At 33.6% G+C, this 21,649-nt stretch overlaps 1 protein-coding gene across 2 annotated transcripts in view; it reads right to left on the minus strand.

Moving 5' to 3' along the window:
- The window catches only part of TBC1D32 (TBC1 domain family member 32), a 232,465-nt gene that overhangs the window by 97,141 nt on the left and 113,675 nt on the right, over positions 1 to 21,649 (minus strand). For both annotated transcript variants that reach the window (XM_027848616.1, XM_027848617.1), the window contains exons 24-27: positions 18,992 to 19,114; positions 18,281 to 18,389; positions 17,405 to 17,498; positions 1,727 to 1,852 (exon numbers count right to left, since the gene is read on the minus strand). In XM_027848616.1, coding sequence (XP_027704417.1) covers positions 1,727 to 1,852; positions 17,405 to 17,498; positions 18,281 to 18,389; positions 18,992 to 19,114 — 452 coding nt within the window. The remainder of the gene's footprint in view (positions 1 to 1,726; positions 1,853 to 17,404; positions 17,499 to 18,280; positions 18,390 to 18,991; positions 19,115 to 21,649) is intronic.

The raw sequence follows: 21,649 nt of genomic DNA on the forward strand, positions 1-21,649 counted from the left end.
AGTCTTCTAAAATGAACTAAAAACAGTTTTTCATTTTCTTCAAGATTCTAGTGGGGAAATTAGAGTCTTTCTCACTTCCTATCATACAGTCTACAAAACATGCGGCTTGTGAAGCATCAACATACAAACTTATTTAACATTCAACTTCAGTTATGAGTCTTTCCCATCCAACCTAATAGTGGTGGTACAGAAGTAAAGAATAATTATAACACATGAGAGAAATGGGAATATTGGAGTGGTTATTGTCCTTCAGATGTCGTTAAATCAAATTTTCTCTGACACGATGAAAATTGAAATGAACTAAGTACTCAAAGACTGATGCCAGCAATTTTATCCTATTGTTAAAAATAAACTTTTCAAAGTGTTTTCAAGAGTATAATTTCAAATATAAAGTGAACAGTACAACAGTAATATACTAGAACTTCCAGTAGCATTATTTTCTAAAAAAGAAAAATTTAGTTCCAGTTTGAACCCAGTTCAAAGGAGTTTAGTAATTGAAAAACCCTAAGACCATAATATAAGGTATTATATCCTATAAAGCGTAAAACCAGTAAAAACTGTTATATGAGTGAGAGTTCAATGAATTTATATATTCATGCATATTCCTGAACTGATTCATTAAATCATCTCCTTTTACTGGAGAAAATCTTTGGTACAGTACACTAACTTTAAGTGGTATTTTATTATTGGTTTTAATTTCATAAACTGTTAGCCTTAAGCAGCATACTTATTTATATTTGCTTATCTGGAAATTTCTGCTCAGAAACGCCAGACAATGATATTTTTGTCATTTTTGAGCCAAGACAACCGCATATATTTTAATAAGTGGTAAGAAACTGAGAAATGTAAAATTAGACCAAAAAGACCTGTTACCCTAAAATAATATAAATGTTTAAGTAGATACAAAGTATATGTATAATAATGAAGAGTTGTGAGAAAGAGTTTACCTCTGAGATCCAAAAATATACGCTGAATCACTTCCTTTATTTTTTTTAAGGCTGAAAGGTTTTGATCATTATTAAGAATCAGGCAGATGGTTATTCAACTAGAAAATTATTCCCTAATTGCCCTCTGAACCAAGTTTGAATTCTCTTGGCATAGTACAAGGCAGCTGCAGGTATCCAATAAATACTCCTTTACTGGACTTATTCATTAGAACTTTCAGCAGCAGGTTAAAGTAATGTGACTAATGGCAGTGCCTGAGTTTCATAAGCTTTTAGAAAAATCTCCACAACAATCAGACCTGTTTTGTCAGGTTGATATTAAATTAACTTTTAACAATGTTAACAGAAAATTTAATTTTCTTCCATGTTCTTAAGCTGGTACATACTGGGACTTTTAAAACTTGAACATATATAGTAACTCTATGAAGTTAAAATAGGTATTTATGCATTAATTTAAAATACACTGTTGGTTCTGGAGCAGAAAACAAGAAGTCAACATCTATATATAAGGATAAAAATTAATTTTCTATAGTATAACCAAAGATTTGCTGGGACCAGGCAACTTCCATCTTTCCAGTTTTTATTTATAACACAATGACACTTTGTGTACACTTCCATAAATTTGAGGGTTTCTCAGAGAGTGGACTTTCTACTTAATTTTATTTGTTACTTAGATGTCAGAGATTCATGAGGTTTTTCTAGACAACTCAAGTTCTCCTGATACTCATTACAAGCTTCTCCATTCCACTCCACCCAGGTGGCCAAATTTCCCAAAAACTCACCTTCTCCACTGATGATACTAGGTTTGGCCCTCATAGTTTGGCAAAATTGCACTCTGCAGTTCTCTACCCATTCAGGTTGTTTATCAGAAATCTTGAAAAGCGATAAAAGCTTCCCAATATCATTATCTAAGTAAGAAGAAAGACATTATGGTGTTATTCTCATAAGAAAATGAAGTGTCCAGTGGAAACAAGTAATATAAACAACTATAAATCATAGTACAAGTACACAATGTTTTGAGAATAAAATACACTTCACAACTAAGCATGATATCTTGCAAAATTATTTGTACATTTCCATCTACATACAAATCCACAAGTATTTATTTGTAATCATAACTTTTCAAAATTAAAATGCTTTAATGAAGAATCATATATTTATAGCTGAAAGGGGAACCTTATGGACTATTTTGTCCAACTGCCTCATTTTAAAGATGAGGAAACTGAAGCACAGTGAGGTGCCATTCTCTCACTTATCTTCAATCTCTCCTTGTCTACTGGCTCCTACCCTACTGCCTATAAACATGCCTATGTCTCCCCCATCCACAAAAAAAAAAAACAAAAACAAAAAACCCTCATTTGATCCTTTTCTCCCTGCTAACTATTATTGTGTTATCTCTCATTTGTCCTTTGCGGCTAACCTTCTGGAGAAGGTCATCTACAATAGGTGCTTCCACTTCCTCTGTCACATTTTCTTCTTACCTTCCTAAAATCTGGCTTCTGAACTCATTATTCAACCAAAACTACTCTCTTCAAAGTTAACAATAATCTCCTAATTCCCAAATCCAATAGCCTTTTCTGAATGTTCATCCTTCTTGAATCCTCTGTAAACTATGACACTGTCAGTCACACTTTTCTCTTTGATACTCTCTTTTTGTCTAGGTTTTTAAGACACCACTCTCTTTTGGTTCTCCTCCCACCCATCTGACATCTATCTGACTGCTTTTTTTCCAATCTCCTTTGTTAGATCCTCATTCAGATCACACCCACTAACCCTAGGTGTCCCACAGGGTTCTGTGTTGCTTGGCCCTCTTTTCTCTCTATACTACCTCACTTGATGATCTTATCTGCTCGCATTGATTGAATTATCATCTCTACAAGGGATGATTCTCAAATCTACTTATCAAATTCTAATCTCTGTACCGACCTTGTCTCCTATCTCCAAATGCCTTTCGCCATCTTAAATTGGATGTTCATTAGACATTTTAAATTCAACATGTCAAAAAGCAAACTCATCTTTTTTCCTAAATCCTCCCCCTTTCTAAACTTCCCTGTTACTATCAAAGGTATCACCATCTTCCCAGTTTCCCATCCAATCAAATTGTTATCCTTGACTCCTCACTTTCTCTCACTCCCCATAATGAATCTGTTGCCAAGGCCTGCCAATTTCACCCTTACAACATCTTTTGAATACACCCCCTTCTCTCCTCTAACTTCTGCAGTCTTCTTACACCTTATATCCCCATCTCACACCCCCAATACATACACATACTCTGATCCTATGACACTAGCCTGCTAGTTATTCCACAAATAAGACACTCCATCTCTCAGTTACAGGCATTTTCTCTGGCTGTCCCCATGCCTGAAATGCTCTCCCTCCTCATCTCTACCTCCTGGCTTCCTTCAAAGTCCATTTAAATTCTACCTTTTACATGAAGTCTTTCCCAATCCCTCCTAATTTTAGTGTCTTTTCTCTATTATTTCCCATTTATCCTACATTAGAGTTCCTGGCACATTAGAGTCATTTAAAAATATTTATTGACTGATAGACCTACTCTGCTAAGAAGAATTTGCTTTTGATTGCAATCTTCAATTCATACAGCTCTATTTTCACCACTGTAAGACCACTAATCTTTGTAATTATTTACACACCACAAAATTCTGATGTAATTTTGTCTTGTTTCTTTTATTTTGCCTGCATATTTTATAATATTTCACGCCACAGATTCATGCATTCTGACATCTCATCCTATTTTAAAGTTACATTAAATTATTTTTCTAATGTAATAACAAAACTCTCTTTTTTCATGCTGGCAGTAATTCCATCTTAAGTATTCTTTTTTTTGTACATTATGTTAAGGGCTTATAAAAATAACAGAACTAATGGTAATATGGTATGCAGTAGCACATCACATCCACATATGATGATGGGCAAGAACAGAAAGATGACTTAGCAACATTCTAAAACTTTCAACCACCTAATATGCATCAAATTAATTGAATTCTGGCTCACATTAAATGGAACCTTGTATCATTTTATAATTTGCACTTACTCAAATTTCACAGGAGCTGTGGGAGAGGGCAAGGATCAAAGAGTACAATGCCCAGATCACGAGTTCTGTATTTAGGACTCTAGGAAGGACCAGGGCTTGGACTTGGCAACCCCATTCATGATTGCTGGAGGGTAGAGTATCCTGGTTTAGTGTCCCTGGTCAGGAATGTGGGAAGGAGGAAAAAATCTGAAGAACAGCTCAATCACAGCTTGGCTACTCTATTCAGGACTTTGGGAGTAGGCTAGACACCATTATTAGGATATCAGTCTCAGCCACAAAGGTGCTTTAAAAAATGCCTGAATGGCATGAACCTTTTTCCAATCTTAGAATTTCAAAATGACTCTTAAGTTACTGCCTGCTATTCAACTTGCAAAACTAACATGCCTCTGTATAAACACTACTTCAGGCCACAAGCTTCTGCCAGGGATATTTCCAGAAGAGTTCTGGACTGTGTAGGAAATTAGACAACAAGTCCTTCCAATTTTAAGTTTTATGTTCTAAATGTGAAATTATATTTAAATTACTAAAACATAAATAAGTAAAAAGGAATACTATCTGCTTACATAAATTTCATAATGGTTGTAAGGGTTAAGCACACAAATCATTCTTATACTTCGAGATTTGCTGTATGTATTATATTACTGTTTTGTAACAGAATTATTCCAATTTTATTGACCCCAGGTAACATAAGTAAAGCAGCCCAGTCACAACCTGTGATTAGATTCTGCTACATATTATTTACTAATGAAATAGATATCTCAGGCAGTCACTAGGTATTTATCTACAAAGATTAGAAAATTATACTTTCCCTTAGGGAATACCACACTATCAAGTTCATTTTCTAATAGACTCCTAAATGAATAATGAAAATCCAATGTGTCCAGTAAAATATAGTGTTTGTTAAGCTAAATGAGTAAACAGTTTACAGAGGTTCTCCTAATTCCTGTTTCATATAAATAATTTTTTGAACACAGAGCAATTGTTACTTTATAATTTATACTTTCACGTGTCTGATCCTGCCGTGCTATGGGGGTGGATGGTGGAAAGAATCTGGATCTGTAAATTCAATGGTATAGGGAACTTCCAATAAGGAAGATTGTTCTAACAGCACTGGGGAAATTTCAATGCTGGAGTTGCTTGGGGCACTGAGAAGTTATTACTTTCTCAAGCTCACTCAGCCACTTATATATAAGAGGTAGGACTTGAGTCCAGTCTTCCTGATTCCATGGTTAGCTCTTTATCCAAGAACACATCACTTAAACTTTCAGTTATTATAACTGTAATTCTGTATTCCAATTCTTACTGACAAAATCTCTTATGACCCTAATTTCTACTTGTCTCTAATTCTCTGTTTAGTCTTACTGTCAAAGTCAGCAAGAGTATCTGCCTTTATTTCCACTACTTTGAGGAAAAGGACGATTTCAACTTTCCATCTATCCCTAAAAGCCTAGCACAGTGTTCTACACACATATCAATAGATGGAGTTTTGATTTTTTTTAACCTGAGAATTATCTTTATTTTCACAGATTGTGACACATTTATAAAGTTATAGTTAGCTTAAGAGGTTTGGAGAAAACTGACTCGCCCATGATCAAACATGGAAGTATCAGAGGCAAATTTCAAACCTAGGTTTACTGACTTCAAGTTCAACAATTTATTCACCATGCCATGTTGCTTTTGTATCTTGCAAACAGTAAACACCATATTAATATTTGAGAGAGAAATAAAGCACTTCACCTATTTGTTTGAAGAGGGTGTAAGGTTGGCTTAATTCATAAAGACAGCAGAGAGGGAAGAAGAACAGATTGGGGAGAGGAAGTGAGAGGAGACAGACATATCATTACTACATAGAACAGGGAGCAAAAAGGAGCTGAAAAGAAGGACAAGATCAGAAGTCTGGCAGATTTCTAGATATTTCTTTTGAGATTGAATCTTTAGTATACCTTCATTATTTTATGTAACCTGTTGTAAATTCTTCAGAACATCAAAACCATCCATATTTAAATAGCAAATATAAATGAAATACATTATTCTTTACTTTATATGAACTATTTCACTGGCTTGGATAATCAATACTAATCTATAATAGGAGTCAGTAATATAAAAACATAAAAGTGATTTGTTTTTCTTTATTATTCTTTCTTACACAGGATATAAACTGTACTTTTCCTGATTGCTACAAATAGCAATAATTATTTTAATTTAACGACATAAAAGAACAAGAAAAAATTAACATGAAAAAGAAAATATATTCTGAATTTTAAAGTGAATATGTCAAGAGCTGCAGCTCCATGAGTTGTTCCCTTTGCTATAGTAAATAAACCATAAGCTCTGTCATGACCCAAGTCATAGTTAAAGAGTGATTACAAATGAAAACCAGTCAACTTCATCTGGAGAAAGAAAATTTTAATGACAACTTCAGGAATGATATCAGAAATAAACAGAAGAATGACTAGATGACAGATAAGACACAAAAGGAATGTGAAGATGACCTAGAGAAGAACTGATAAAATAGCAAATTAATCATCATTAAATAATTTTATTCTATTTATTCTATTTATTTATTTATTTATTTTTTGCTTTTTGGTGAGGCATTCAGGGTTAAGTGACTTGCCTAGGGTCACATAGCTAGTTAAGTGTCAAGTGTCAGAGTCTAGATTTGAACTCGGGTCCTCCTGACTCCAAGGCTGGAGCTCTATGCACTCTGCCACCTAGCTGCCCCTTATTAAATAATTTTCAAAAAGAACTTTATGATCAAGGCAATATAGATGGTATTATGAGAACAGGGAAAATAAATCCTGCCTAAATAGGATCCCAATGCCTAGTCTATTTGGGAGTTGTTGGTTTTTTTTTTGTTGTTGTTGTTGTTGTTGTTCAAATCATTTCAGGAAACCTAAATTTTATACGCGTGATCAGATTCATTGTGAAGTCATCTAATTTAGGAATTAAGACTTTAATTTGGAAATCTAGATAATTTTAACTAGTATTTTTTGTCAATACACATGACTCAACATTTTTTCTTTCTTTAAAAAGCCTACATTCTCCTAAATTCACAGTTATATTAACAGGCTATATTCTAATTTGGTTAGTTAAAAAAAACACAATAAAGCATCAAGGAGATTAGTAACATTAGGAAGATGTAGTGATTTATTATGTTTATGTGTTTAACATTAATAAAATATATTAGATATATACTATCTTACCCTCTGCATTAAACTGCATAACTAAGAAAGTTTGCCGATGTTGGCAAGTTACTAACTTTTATTGTCTTTTTCTTTAGTGGAAAACAAACAAAAAAATCTAAATACGCTACTACAATGTTTATTTAGCCAATAAGGGTATCTTAAAAGAGTGATTATAAAATAGTTTACAAATATAAAGTGCTATATTATAAAATAAGTAATACCTTCATCAAAATGGAAAACACTTTTTTTCCTAGAAAAAAAGATTTAAGTACATTATTGTTTTTAATTTTTAAAGTAATGCATTTATGCAACTAATAAAGTCTATACAGCAAGATATGTGATCTTTGTCTAAGAAATACACATACAGACATTTTCAATTACCATGTAGAACTTGATAATTCAAAATGGATTTTCACAGAATTCACTCAGACCTGAAAATTTAGAAAAATTATAAGACAAGTTCTAACCAGAATTTTCTTCAATTTTGCATGAAATCAATATACTCCATACCTCATTCAATTTACAGCAAGAAAAATTTTTTAAATTGAAAAAGAAAAAAATTCACAGGAGTATCTTTTGTATTATATAAATTCTGAACTATAACACAATCTGTTTCCACCACTTAGTATAATGACATCTGAAGATGTAACTTATCAAAAACATTGCATAATCTAACTATGGCAGTTTTAATATGTCAACACCTTTCAACTATTCAAAAATAAGAAATAGAACTATTTCAAATAGTATTTGTAAGATATCATTTTGCTATCCAATTCCTATATAACAGCTATTCAAATATAGTGGTGGAAGTAGTAGAAGTATCAAGTAGTTGAAGTAGTTGAAGGGTCAAGAGTGATATGTTACCACAGGCTAAACTGGAAAGAATCACAAAATCAAAAAAAAGTTGTACATTAGTTGTTTCACCTTTTTTCCCCCCTCAGTTCTTCAAGAATGAAGGGAAACTTTAATGATTCATTTCTTTTAGGTTCAATTTTCTGCAGTAAAGTAGTAATCTTCGAAATGATAAATGTAAGAATCTATCTAGCACAACTGCTTTTATACCCTGAAAGGTATATACAATTTAAAATGGTACACATTGACGAATGTGTACCATTCTAAATTTGTTAGGCACAACCTAAGGAGAGAGTTCTGACTCACCGACAAAATGAAAACTGGAAATGGGCAGGAGGTTATTGTGGTGATGGAGAGAGGGGGATGGAAAGAAACCATTCTTTTAAAATAATATGTTTGGGTAATTATACTGGAGAAAGAAAAGAGTAGAGAGATAAGTGAGAGTGGAAAGACCAAAAGAGAACAAAGGAGAATAGACATAGCCACAAAATATTCATGGGGGATCAGACTGAATTTTGGGGAGGGAGAAGAAAAGGGAAGGGGAGAAAATTTAGAATTCAAAATCTTATAGAAGTGAATGTTGAAAATTAAAGTAAATACATTTTTAAAAATTCACAGGGATGAGAAGGGCAACAGGGGAGACAGGAAGAGGAGAGAGCATTCATTTATTAAGATGTGCCACACTGCCCCATTTAAATCAGGTCTGAATAACAGCTGAAATTCAGGAGAAATTGAAGGACTATAAGGAAAGAAGACAGGAAAAGGGGATAAAAATATATGTGGCAATAGGTTAGTCTAGAGGGAAGTCAGAACCACAAGAAAATGTTTGGACACAAACACTGGCCACAATATATCAATTAGGGTTTCAAGAATTATATTTCTCAATATAACTATCATAAATAATAATTTCTAAAATTACTATATATCCATTATTATACATAGATCTTACAGGTAATAGAGGATTTATTTTAAATAGTTATCTTGAAGGAAGTGTTAAACCAGCACTAACAATACATAAAAATTGAATAGTGGTGACATGACATAAATTACTAAAATTTATATTAACCTTTACCTAATTTCAATTTTTACTAGCTAACTTTATAATTTCAGCCTACATCCAAGCTTACTAAGAACATGCTTATTATGATGGGTAATTAAAAAGTTATGCAATTTAAATATATTCAAGAGAGTCACAGGGAAGAGCCTGGACAATGAAAGATTTTAGATTTCAATCTGCCACTACTACTCCTAAGACTCTTCTATGACACGAGAACTCACTGACATTGTCAGAAGCTGAGTCTCTCATCATCCACATATAAAAACATCTGCAAAGTCTTATTGATTCTGTCACCAAATCTTTTGCAACTATTACTTTTTTTTATACAGATGCCTAATTACTGCCTTCATTCAGGTCCTCACTACTGGCTCTTCCCTGGACTACATTAAGTACTTTATCTTCTTAAAGTTTCTCCAATCTATCATCCCCATAGCTGTCAAAATAATATTCCTAAAGCATAGCTCTGATCATGTCAACTCTGCTCAAAAAATTTTCAGTACCTTTCCATTGGCTAATGCCTTAGAACAACAGTATTCAAATTCCTCCATAGCCTACCTCTCTTACCTTTCCAGAACTATTCCAAACATAAATATTTTTAGACTGTCCATTCACACACTAAACATCCCAGAAAAACCAGATCACTAGTCATTCATTCCCCGCACTTGCAACATGCTCCCTTCTCATCTGTACCTTTCATAATCTTTTCTCCTTTGAAGCCTTCTCTGACTCACAGATGCTAGTTGTCAGTGCTCTCCCTTGCTTCAGTCTTCCTTGTACTATAATTATTTGTGTACATTTTGTCTCCTACCCAACCCCAAGGAGGATGTAAGCTCTTTGAGGGCAGAAAATATTTTGTTTTTGTATCCTCAGTACCCAGCACAGTATTGACAGAGTGTATGGGTTAATAAATGTCTATTAAATTGAATTCAATAATTAATAAATCTTTACTTCTAAGAATATATCACATGACATAACAAGCAAATGTTGGGGGGCATTTAATATGGAATTTCTCATTAAGAAATATTTTACTGATAAGTAAACAATTTTATTTACAACTTTAATAACAAAAGAATAAACAATGAAAAACTGTAAATGAACTTGCACTTGGCTTCTTCACGAAAACTATAGGCTGTGTGTAGGTCCCAACAGTTCTAATTCACTTGCTATATTAGAAAAAAAATTTTGTGCAAAAAATGTGTCTTATTCAGTAGCTTTTAAGTGGATATTCTGTTTATAAACTGATGACTCTGTAAATTAAAAAAAAAAAAGAACCAGAAGAAATTGCATGATTCTTGTTCAGGGATGATGCATACTCAGATTTTTCTACCACTGATGGCAATTAGATAATAATGGGCAAATTAAAAGATATGTTAACTGTATAGGAAAGAGGGTAGATCAAGGAAATAAAGAACTGAAGATGATCTAGAGACACTGTTATCATATACATACAACAGAAGTGATACTTTCCCACAAGATTAAAAAGATATCCAATATTTCTTGAGGCACTATACTCAATATGCAATGGTTTCAGAATTTAACAAACCACCTCCAATTATATTCAAAGCTTGAAAATATATAGTTTTAAAATAACAATTTGGATCTTTAAATATTTCTAGCACATGGTACATTTTTTTCTCAATTCATGTTATTTATTTAAATACATTTATTCTATTAAATGACCATTAAGGAAAATTAATATCATGCTATCTTATTTAATACTATATTCATTTGTAATCCATCTTTTTCCTCATTTTGTCAGACCCCACTTCTCAGTCTAGCTTACCAGTTAGCTTTTGAAGGGTATGATCAAGTAATGTGATCACTCCAGTCCCTAGGCATCTGGTCCTTAACCAGTTGGGCTGGGCCCCTCCCAAGTGGGTTTTTCCCTTCTGTTTACCCCATAAATAGAGAACCAGCTTGGGCTAGGCCTTCCCCAGGGAAAACTCTCTTGTCCTTGCTTTTCCTCCTCAAAGTTAGAAGTGACTTGGTCTTCAAGGGGAAGGCCAAACCAGTGCGGGTGGGGGGATGGGGGGGATAACCTGATTGTGTTGGGTTTTGTTTTGCTTTAGGGGTCTCATAAAAGAGCTAGCTTTCCTTAAGGGTCAGACAGCGGCATAATCAGTCACATCTTCAGTTCAGTCCACTTTCCCTAGCTGCAGACTATTCCTATCACCTGAATAAGGAGCTGAGGCAACTCTCAATCCACTTATTAAACTGTCTACCAATTGGGATTGTCTTGCCTTTGCCAGGGGTGGTCTAAATTATGTACTGCCAGGCTAATCAAAAGGAAGATATACTTATGTTAAAAAACCCAGTCCACCCTCACTCCAGATCTTAGGTCATCCAGAGAAGCTATTGACCTAATTTACTGTTTACTGCTAGCCTAAATAATAAATTGATCATTTTCTGGTCCCTGGCTTCTTGCTAAGGTGCTAGTGTGACTGCTTTACTGACAATATATGCATTGCTATTAATAAAATGATATCTTGCCCTGGAGAAGACTGTGCTTCAGCATTATTTTTACTCACCATGTTTTTAGAAGTCTATGTTTGCTCCTTTGAGGAATACAATAGGCTCCATTTTCTTTAACCTTAGGAAGACATTTTCTATACATCTTCATGGCATAATAGATACCAGAATTCAGTGACAAGACATTTGTAGATCTAATTTGATAATCAGATTTAGGCTTATGGCCAGCTTCTGCTTGTTTTTGTCTTTTAAGGCATGAAAAGAATATTATAACTTCAATAACTGAGTAAATAGCTTAGTCATATGATAAGAAAATTTGGGAAGTGCTCTAAATAATTTAATATTGATTGAGGAGGCACTAACCACTAACTCTCAGAACAGCAAAGAAGCTTGAAAAATAGGTAATTTGTAACTACAATTTGCCACAAGAGTTAACAAAGATAAGTACAAAAAGAAAAAAAAGAACTGGGGATATGACTTTGAACATTTATGGATTTTTTTTTTTTTTTTCAGAAAGTGTGCTATGTTAGTGTTTCTGCCAGAACCAGGCAAATCCCATATACACATAGACTTCAATTTGGTCTACACCCTAGAGAAGAAGGTTAAAGGCTTCTGGAACACACTTCTATTCCCCCTCTTACCAGGAAGAATGAAACACTCTTTGAAAAATAAAAACAGAAAGACTCAAGAAGAAAATACAAACAAGCCATTCTTCAATTATAAAAGGTTGAAAGAATATGAATAGGCAGTTGTTTAAGGAAGAAAGCCAAGATATCAATAGCAATGTGAAAAGAGAATACTTCCAGTCACTAATGATTACAGAAAGGTAAATTAACAAAACTTTGACATTCTAGTTCCCAACCACAAGATTAGCAAAATTGACAAAAAACAGAAATGATATCCTGACATATGTAGCAAGAGGACAAAGGAAGAAAGGGAATAAACATTTCTGTAGTGCCTATAATGTGCCTGTACTGTGCCAAGTGTGTTATAGATGCTGCAGGAGACCAGGCAAATAATGTGTTGGTAAAGTTGTTTTAATTTGCATTTCTCTAGTTTACTATGTATACTAGAAATGAGACCTTTAACAGAGAAACTTGCTGCACAGATCCCTCCCTCCAATTTCCTGCTTTTCTTCTAATTTAACTTCATTGGTTTTGTTTGTATAGTTTTTTTTTAAGGTTATTAAAATTGTCCATTTTACTTCCTATGGACCTTTTTTTTTTTTTTTTTTTGGTGAGGCAATTGGAGTTAAGTGACTTCCCAGAGTCACATAGTTAGTGAGTGTCATGTATCTGAAGCCGGATTTGAACTCAGGTCCTCCTGACTCCAGGGCCACTGCTCTATCCACTGTGCCACCTACCTGCCCCAGAACTATCTCTTGTTTAGTCAGAAACTCTTCTGCTAATCATAGATCTGAAAGGTAATTTTTTTCCAAGTTCTTTTAATTTGTTTATGGTGTCACTCTTTATGTCTCTCTTTGGAATTTGTCTTGGTATATATGTGAGATGTTGGTTTATATCTCGTTTCTGCTGATCTCCTTTCCAGTTTTACCAATGTTTTTCACCAAATATTGAGTTCTTGTCCCAATGGTTTTGTCAGTTAAAGAGGTATTAAATACTTCTGCTTTTCTGCATTAGTTTATGAGTTTTTTTATGGCCCAATACATGGTCAATTTTTGTGAACATGTCATGCACAGATTAGAAGTAGGTATCCTTTCTACTCTCATTAAATATTCTCTAGACATTTATCACAGTTAACTTTTCTAAACTTCTATTCTAGTTTTTCATTTCTTTTTTTCATTTATTTTTGGTGAGATTTATCTAAGTTTAAGAGAAGTAAATTTAGGTTCCCTACTATTAGTTTTGGTTTATTTCTGTTCATTTAACTTTTCCTTTAAGAATTTAAATGCTATGTTATTTGGAACATGTATGCTTAATATATGAATTCATTATTTATGATAACTTTTAGCAAAATGTTGTTTCCCAGTTTATCTTTTTAATTAGGTCTATATTTGCTGCTACTTTGTTTGAGATCATAACTGCTACTTCACATGGGGCATAATAAATTCTGTTCCAGCTCCTTATTTTAATTCTGTTCATCTTTCTGTTTTGTGGGAGGTTTTTTCCTTAACATTTTGTTGGATTCCAGTTTCTAATTTATTCTATTCTCTTGCATTTTATTGGTAAGTTCATCCCATTCACATTGACAATTATGATTACTAATTGTGTATTTCTTTCCACTTTATTATCTTTCTTTTCTTTCCTGCTCTTAAGAGTTTTATTCTGCCATTTCCCTTAACTCCTTTCTCTCCTCTTTCTGTACTGGATAAAAGGAATTTCTGCTCCCAATTGTGTACGCATATTCTTTCCTACTTTGACAATTTAGATAAGAGTGAGGTTTAAGTGTCTTCTTCTCACCCATGCCCCTTCTGGTTGTATAGACTTCTATTTGCACTCCATTTATAAGAAATAATTTCCACCATTCTTATTTTCCCTCTCCTCTTTCTCAGTGTATAACTCTTCCCTACCCTTTATATTTGTCTTTTAAGACCATCAAAACATAACAGAATCAGCCTGCTGTCTAATCAGACCCCCTCTATCACTCCTGATGATGACAGAGTTCTTAAGAACTATATATATTATATTACCTTTCCATATAAGAATGTAAACAGTTTAACATCTTTTGATCCCTTATGATTGCTTGCTTATGTTTTCATTTCTATGCTTCTTTTGACTCCTGCTTTTTATGTCAAGTTTTCTAAATAGATTTGTTTTTTCCCCTCAATTAGGAATGCGTGGAAGACCTCTATTTCATTAAATATCCATTTTTCCTCTGGTGAAATTATACTCAGTTTTGCTGCATAAGTTATTTTTAGTTGTAAAGCTAGATCTTGTGCCCTTTTGAATATCATATTCCATACTCTCAATTTCTTTATCGTGTTGACTACTAGATCTTATGTGATCCTGCCTGTTGCTCCTCAGAACTTGAATTCTTTCATTCTGTTTCCTTTCAGTATTTTTTCTTTGAACTGGGAACACTGGGTTTTGTCTACAATATTCCTAGGAGGTTTCAAGTGGGGGTTTCTTTCTTTTTTTTTTTTTTTTAACTTTGCCCTCTGGTTCTAAGAGATCTGGGAAGTTTTTTTTTTTTATGCTTTCTTGAAATATGATGGATGCTTAGGCTCTTTTTTTATGTTTATGACTTTCAGGTAGTCCAAATAATTTTTAAGTTATCTCTCCTCAATCTGTTTTCCAGGTCAGTCATTACAGCTGTTGTTTCAAATTATCTCATTCTTTTGACTTTGTTTTATTATTCGTGATGTCTTGTGGAATCATTAACTTCTAACAGAACAATTCTAACTTTCAGGGAATTATTTTCTCGCATAAAGCTTTGCACCTCTTGTTCCAAGTTGATAATTCTCTTTTCATATCTTCTTTCCATAGCTCTTCTTTCCTTATTCTATCTTCTTCTATGTTGATTTTGTTTTTGTTTTATTTTTTTTTTTTGCCTTTTAAAAAAAAAAACCAAAAAACAAAACTTTAACTGTTCTAGGAATTCTGGTTGAACTTGTGTCCAAGCTTCATTTTGTTTTGAGCATTTTCTTGTAGACATTTTTGAGTCACTCTCTTCTGGGTTTGTTTTTTGAGCATCCCTGTAACCAAAATAGCTCTTTGTGATGGGATTCTTTTTTTTGTTTATTCATTCCTCCAGTCTCCTTCTTGACTTTGGAGTGTTAGTGCTGGGCTCGGCATACTTAAAGGACTAATGTCTGGCTTGAATTTTTGTTCTATCTTCTTCTACTGTTTTCACAGTTCAGGTTGGGGAGTGTGTGAGTGTGTGAGTGTGTGAGTGAGTGAGAGAGTGTGTGTGTGTGTGTGTGTGTGTGTGTGTGTGTGTGTGTGTTTGTACAAGTGCTTGCAAGCTTACATTGCTCCAAAAGTGGTATGATCTGGGGAAAAGTCTGTTCACTTCCCTCTTGGTCTGAGATGTGCAAATTACTTACCTTGGTTTTGGTCTGTTGACTTTCCCTAGTTAGTAGTTTCAGTAGAAATAAGGGCAGCTAGGTGGCACAGTGGATAGAATGCCTGGACTGGAATTGGGAAGACCTGAGTTATAATTCAGCCTCAGACACTTCCTACTTGTGTGACCCTGGGCAAGTAACTTAACCTCTGTTTGCCTCAGTTTCTTCATCTACAAAATGAGGATAATATTGTATTTACCTCCCAGAGTTGTTATGAGGATCAAATGAAATTGTAAAGCACTTAGCACAGTGCCTGGCACATAATAAGCACTATATAAATGTTAGCTATTATTATTACACACAACTGCTGGCTTCAGCCACTATCAGCCACTGGGAGGCTCTGTATATTCAATTACTGAACTATAGGTTCCCCTATATTCTATAGCAGGCCTCCACCCTGGGCTAGGGTCTAGAATCATGTCCCAGCTCTGCTCCTGAGATCAGTCACATAGTTGTTACTTTTTCTGTCAAACTTGCTCCTTTCTCATTGCACATGTAGGGCTTGCTAATACCTCTCCTCTAACTATCTATCTCTACCTGGTTCCCACCCCTTTTTAACCCTCTTACAGAACCAAACAAGAGACTTACTAAATGTCACCTATTCCTTTATCTTGTGTTGGTTCAGGGATCCCTGGAGCCTCATCACATTTTGATGTCCTGTTGCAGTTCTCTTTCAGTCCCCAGGAGTTTGAATGCTCCATGTGCAGCATACTCCTAGCCAGACCCCACTCTCACCATTCACAGATCTCTTTATCTCCCTAAGCTACCCTAAACTGGAATATGATTTGCTATGACTTTTTCGTTGGATTGCCCAATGAGGATCCTCCCTAGTGTGCTTCCTAGATCTTTGCGGAAGAGGTTTGGTGGGAGAACAGGCTATATTTTTTTCCTTCTCCTATTCCATACTGACTCTGCTTCCACGAGCATTCATTCTCAGAGATTGTAAAAAACAGAACCCAAGCTAGAAAGGTTTGGAAAATGGGCCTAGGGTTAGACTATGTATCTTCTCCAAAAGAACCAGGATGCTCATCGTCATCTAATATGTGTCTACTGGGGGATACATTTTTTTGGTCACAGCAGTACACAAAAACCAACTAGTAGAGCATTAGTAATTCTACTTTATGTTGGTCCAGAAAGCACCCATACCAATAAAATGACAGATTAGATGTGCATAGAGGTAAGGGTGGGGGAAAGCAAGGATGGGTATAAATACATATAAAAGGCAATATGATGTTATATATTCATACTCAGAAAGACCGGGGTTCAATTTCTGCCTCTGACACTTACTAGCTATGTGGCGTAGGCAAGAAAATTAAACTCTACAAAGCAGCAAGTTGTGATCTGACTTAGTGAAGGGAATTCCCACACTGATATCACAGATCTTTGACACAATGACATACATGTATGTACAAGGCACAATATTTATATCTTTCATTTAATAAAAATTTGATATATATTATTTGTTTCCGTGGACATCCCCCCCAAATTGTAATGACAGAAAAATCAAAAGTTTATGATAGCAAGAAGCTTCTTAATATACCCTAAGTCCTCACATAAACAGAGTGAATTCAAAAAAAAGAGGCAAAATTAATTCTCATGTTTAACCAAATTTCTGCCATTCTTAAGCAGGTTTTCTGTGTCTCATGTATCAAAATCAAGAAAAACCAATAAAAGAATGAAATATGTAAGTGCCAAGAAAGATTGATAAAAAAAAACTTAAAAAGAACTAACGTGTATTTATGACATCAAGTCCATATATGACATAATGAATATTTTGTATTCTTCACAAAAATTTACTTTATAACAACATAAGTACTTCACCTTGTTTTAGATCAACTCTTTTAGTAATTTCTGAAAGATAGCAGTTTGGTAAAGGGCATGATGAAAACATTGGCCAAGGATATGGATCATTACCCTAAAAAGAAGAGGGAACAATCACTGATATCAGCTATGAATCATTAAGAGTTTATTTTATTTTATCCATTTATATAACTTGTGTAATCTATTCTATGGTATTTGTTTCTCATAACTTCTAGAATTATTGTCTACTTACTAGAATTCTATTTGATACCATAATTTAATATACTTTGAATGAAAGATTAACACATACAAGCCTCCAATCTGTGCTAATCCCAATGTCTACCAAAATTTGTTATGGTTAACCAAGGAAGACAATGTTGCTTTTACTATGTTTTTCATGCTAGTAAAAACATAGCATTCAATGAAAAAAATGTTAGAATCAATTTTATTCAACAATCTCCCCTCTGCTTAAGTAATTTTATTTCTTCTTTATCAGTCACAAGAGAAATATAATACTTAAAAAAAACTTCTTTAGCAAATAACAAAGTACACGAATCCTAATGAGGGTACGAGAGCCAAATTGTCAAGGAAATTAAAAAAAAAACTTTTTATAAAAAACATACGTTACATAAAGAAAGTAAAAATCAAAGAGACACAGAAAGAGGGAATGAAAGAAGTAACATGATTTGGTTTTCCACCTCAGTAATATTTATAAATGCTGGAAATTTAATAAGAATAAAATATGTACAATTGCACTTTCAAATAGGTAACAAAAAGTTGGCACTGTGATAGACAATAGGGATAATGGAACTTTTAAATTAGGCTATTCTGTTACCAAATTCAAAAAGTGTGTTTGTATTACATGAATATATGGAAAACAACATTTTTTTCACTTACCTTTTGTAGTGCTCTGGGTGGTAAAATCCGTTCTAAAGGTCCACCAATAAGATTTATTCTAACAAGAACATGGTTTCTTTCTACTGACAGGCCATCAATTATAAAGTCCCTGAAAAACAAAACTCTCATTTTTATTTTTTTTGTGGTTCAGCCATGTTTGATTCTTTGTGACCCCATTTGGGGTTTTCTTGGCAAGATACTAAAGTAGTTTGCCATTTCCTTCTCCAGCTCATTTTACAGTTGAAGAAACTGAGGCAAACATGGTTAAGTGACTTGCCCAAGGTCACTCAGCTAGTATGGGTCTGAGGCCGGATTTGAAATCATGTCTTACAGATGCCAAGCCTGACACTGTTTCCACTATGCCACCTAGCTGCCCATATTTTTTCATTTATCAGCATTTAATTTGTTAATGGTGAATGATTAAAATTAACATAAAGAATTGGGAAAAAAATCAACAATCAAGGGAAGAATCTTTTTCTTTAAAGGTATGCATTTCTTCACCTTTAAAATGAAGGGCTTGGACTGGATGATTTATAAAATTTATTCTAATTCCCAGATACTTTAGTATACCTTATCAATAAAAATCCTCTATTACCTCTCACACACTGTAAGTCTCTATCTGAATCTACAAGTAAGCTCTCAGATTTGTGAACCTGTTCCCCTCTTTGGTTAGTATGTTTTTTATTTTTTGCTTTTTAAGTTATTTCTTACCTCTGGCCTCCATCGATCTCTAAAACATTTTCCTCTTGAGCATTTAACAGCATTGCAGACACTTGGTACTGAGACTCTAAAAGTAGAAGGGTATCTAGATCACAGCATAATACACTTAATAACCTGTATATTGGGAAAACAAAATGATAATAATTTAGATAAGAGTCTGAAGATTAGGATAAAGAAAATTAAGAAACATTCATTAGATCTTAAAGATACTTTGTGATTAGGAACATAAAGGGTGGGGAAAAGGTCATACATAGATTCCTTTATGCCCATTTGACTCATTATACTTATATATTAAGAAAAGCAGATTTAAAATATATATGTGTGTATATACATATATATATATACACACACATATGTTTAATAGTCCTCCACCTTCCTAGTCCTCTACCTGCCTATTTATTTTGGAAAACTAAATAAAATATCTTAAAGTTCATATTGATGGTCTTAATCCAGTATTGAAAATACCATATAAATCTGACAGGAAGAAAGTCTGGTATATTATGCTCTGGTGCATACCATTTGAGGACTGAGAGGACTATGCGGAAACTCTGAGGCCCACGAGCACCTTTTTTGTCTCCTTGTCTTTTGCACCTGTTTTTTAATCCTGATTTGATTATTGCACCTGATTATCTTGATTTATCCTTCCCACTGTTCTTTTGATAATGTTTAATTCTGTCCTCACATTCCTCTAGATTCTTGTAACAAATGTTGTGTGAGTATCCCACATTTTTTTTATAGAATAATGTGAAATTATATCACTTGCATTTTTGAGCACTGTTTTTCAAAAAAAAATCACATTAAAAACATTATTACCTAATAACCTAAAATCATCAGAAAAGTCAGTTTATATTGAAATATTACCAGTAGTTGTATGCATCATGTAATTTTAATGCAGAATTTTCAAATTTAAAATACACAAATATCCAAAATGCACAAAATCACTTGATCTTCAGAATTATAGATTTTGGAACCAATTAGAGAAGAGTGTCTGTTTCCCCAAAAGTATTTTGGCTCCTTCATTATGTTGTTTATTAATAATCCATGATGACCAGCATTGTATTGCTAATGGATTAAATATCATTAACCACCGGCAAAATGGAACCAACATATATTAAAAACAAAGTACTTTATAGTATATAGGTTTCAGAAGCCCAGTAAAAGTGACTAACAACCTGTATCTATAAAATTTAGATATCAACTACAAATTTATAGAATGTGGATAAGAGACTACATCTACTACAATTTTATCAGAAAACAGAATAAATAAAACTTAATAATAACGATAACTCACATTTGTATACTATTTTAGAGTTTGGTAAGATATCCCCTCATAATAACCGTGGAGGGTATGCAGTGACAAATATTACTCCCATTTTCCAGATGGGGAAACTGAGACTCTAAGAAATTAAATGACATCCATGGTACATGACACAACTACTGGTCATATTTCAATAATGACACAGAATTTTTTTCTGATGATTTCAGTTCATTAGATATTAATGTTCTTGCATGTAAATTTTTGAAAAGCAGTACTCAAAATGCATGTGACTTAATTTCACATGCATTAGTCTATAAGATAAAAAATATGAGATACAGAACATTTATTACAAGAATCTAGAATCTATGTTTATCACTGTAAAACCTAGAAGTATTCTTATACAATATGAGGCACTAAAAAATTCCTTGTCTATAGTACACTGATCTCTGCTGTTGAAATTTATATAAAAACATGACTAAGGTGATAGCTCATAGCATCATCAGTTTACTAGCTAAAAACATAATTAGAATTTCATGAGAATAAGTTTGATTCCAAGGACACAAGATGAAAAAAACTGTTAACACCTGTAATTTTTCTACACTAGGACTGCCATATAGTGTAGAGACAGCTGGCCTCAAAACCAGCTAGACTTGAATATAAGTCTTGCCTTTGACACATATTGGCTATGTGACCCTGGGAAGTCACTTAACCTTTCAGTTCTCTTGATAACCAGAGTCTGAGCTACAGAGAAAATGTTGACCTGTACTACCCCTAGTATTTTACTATACTAGTAAAATCATGGGTCTAGCTTTATCTCTACTTGAATTTTAAAAACCCTTTAATGCAGCTCAGCTCTTAATGAAAGGTAAAAATATTTGAATGAAAGGTCTAAGGGATGTGCTATGATCAGGGAACATTAATTTTTTAAAAATTGCTTCAAATCCAGAACTATTCCCCATTAGATACATGGTAAAATAATATTAAATTTACAAAAGAGGAAATTGCAAACTACTAACAATCACATGAAAGATTGTTCAATTTCAATAAAAAGAAAAATTAAAATTAAAACAATGAAGAGATTTTGCCTCACACCCAAAAAATTGGCAAATATAATCAAAGACAGAAATTGTAAATATTGAAAGTGCTACAAAAAAAAGATACGTATACTAATTTACTAGCTATAAACTGGCTTAACCATTCTAGAAAACATTCTAGAATTATGCAAGAGAAGTCATCAAATAGTCCATATGCTGTGATCCAGAGATGTCACCACATGCATATACCACAAAAAGGTCAAAGACAAAAAGAAAAACCATACACATGCTAAAATATTCATAGCAACTCTGTGTGTGTGTGTGTGTGTGTGTGTGTGTGTGTGTGTGTGTGTGTGT

This window comes from Vombatus ursinus, unplaced genomic scaffold (genome assembly GCF_900497805.2).
Source record: "Vombatus ursinus unplaced genomic scaffold, bare-nosed wombat genome assembly UNPS02006779.1, whole genome shotgun sequence".
Lineage (NCBI taxonomy): Eukaryota > Metazoa > Chordata > Mammalia > Diprotodontia > Vombatidae > Vombatus > Vombatus ursinus.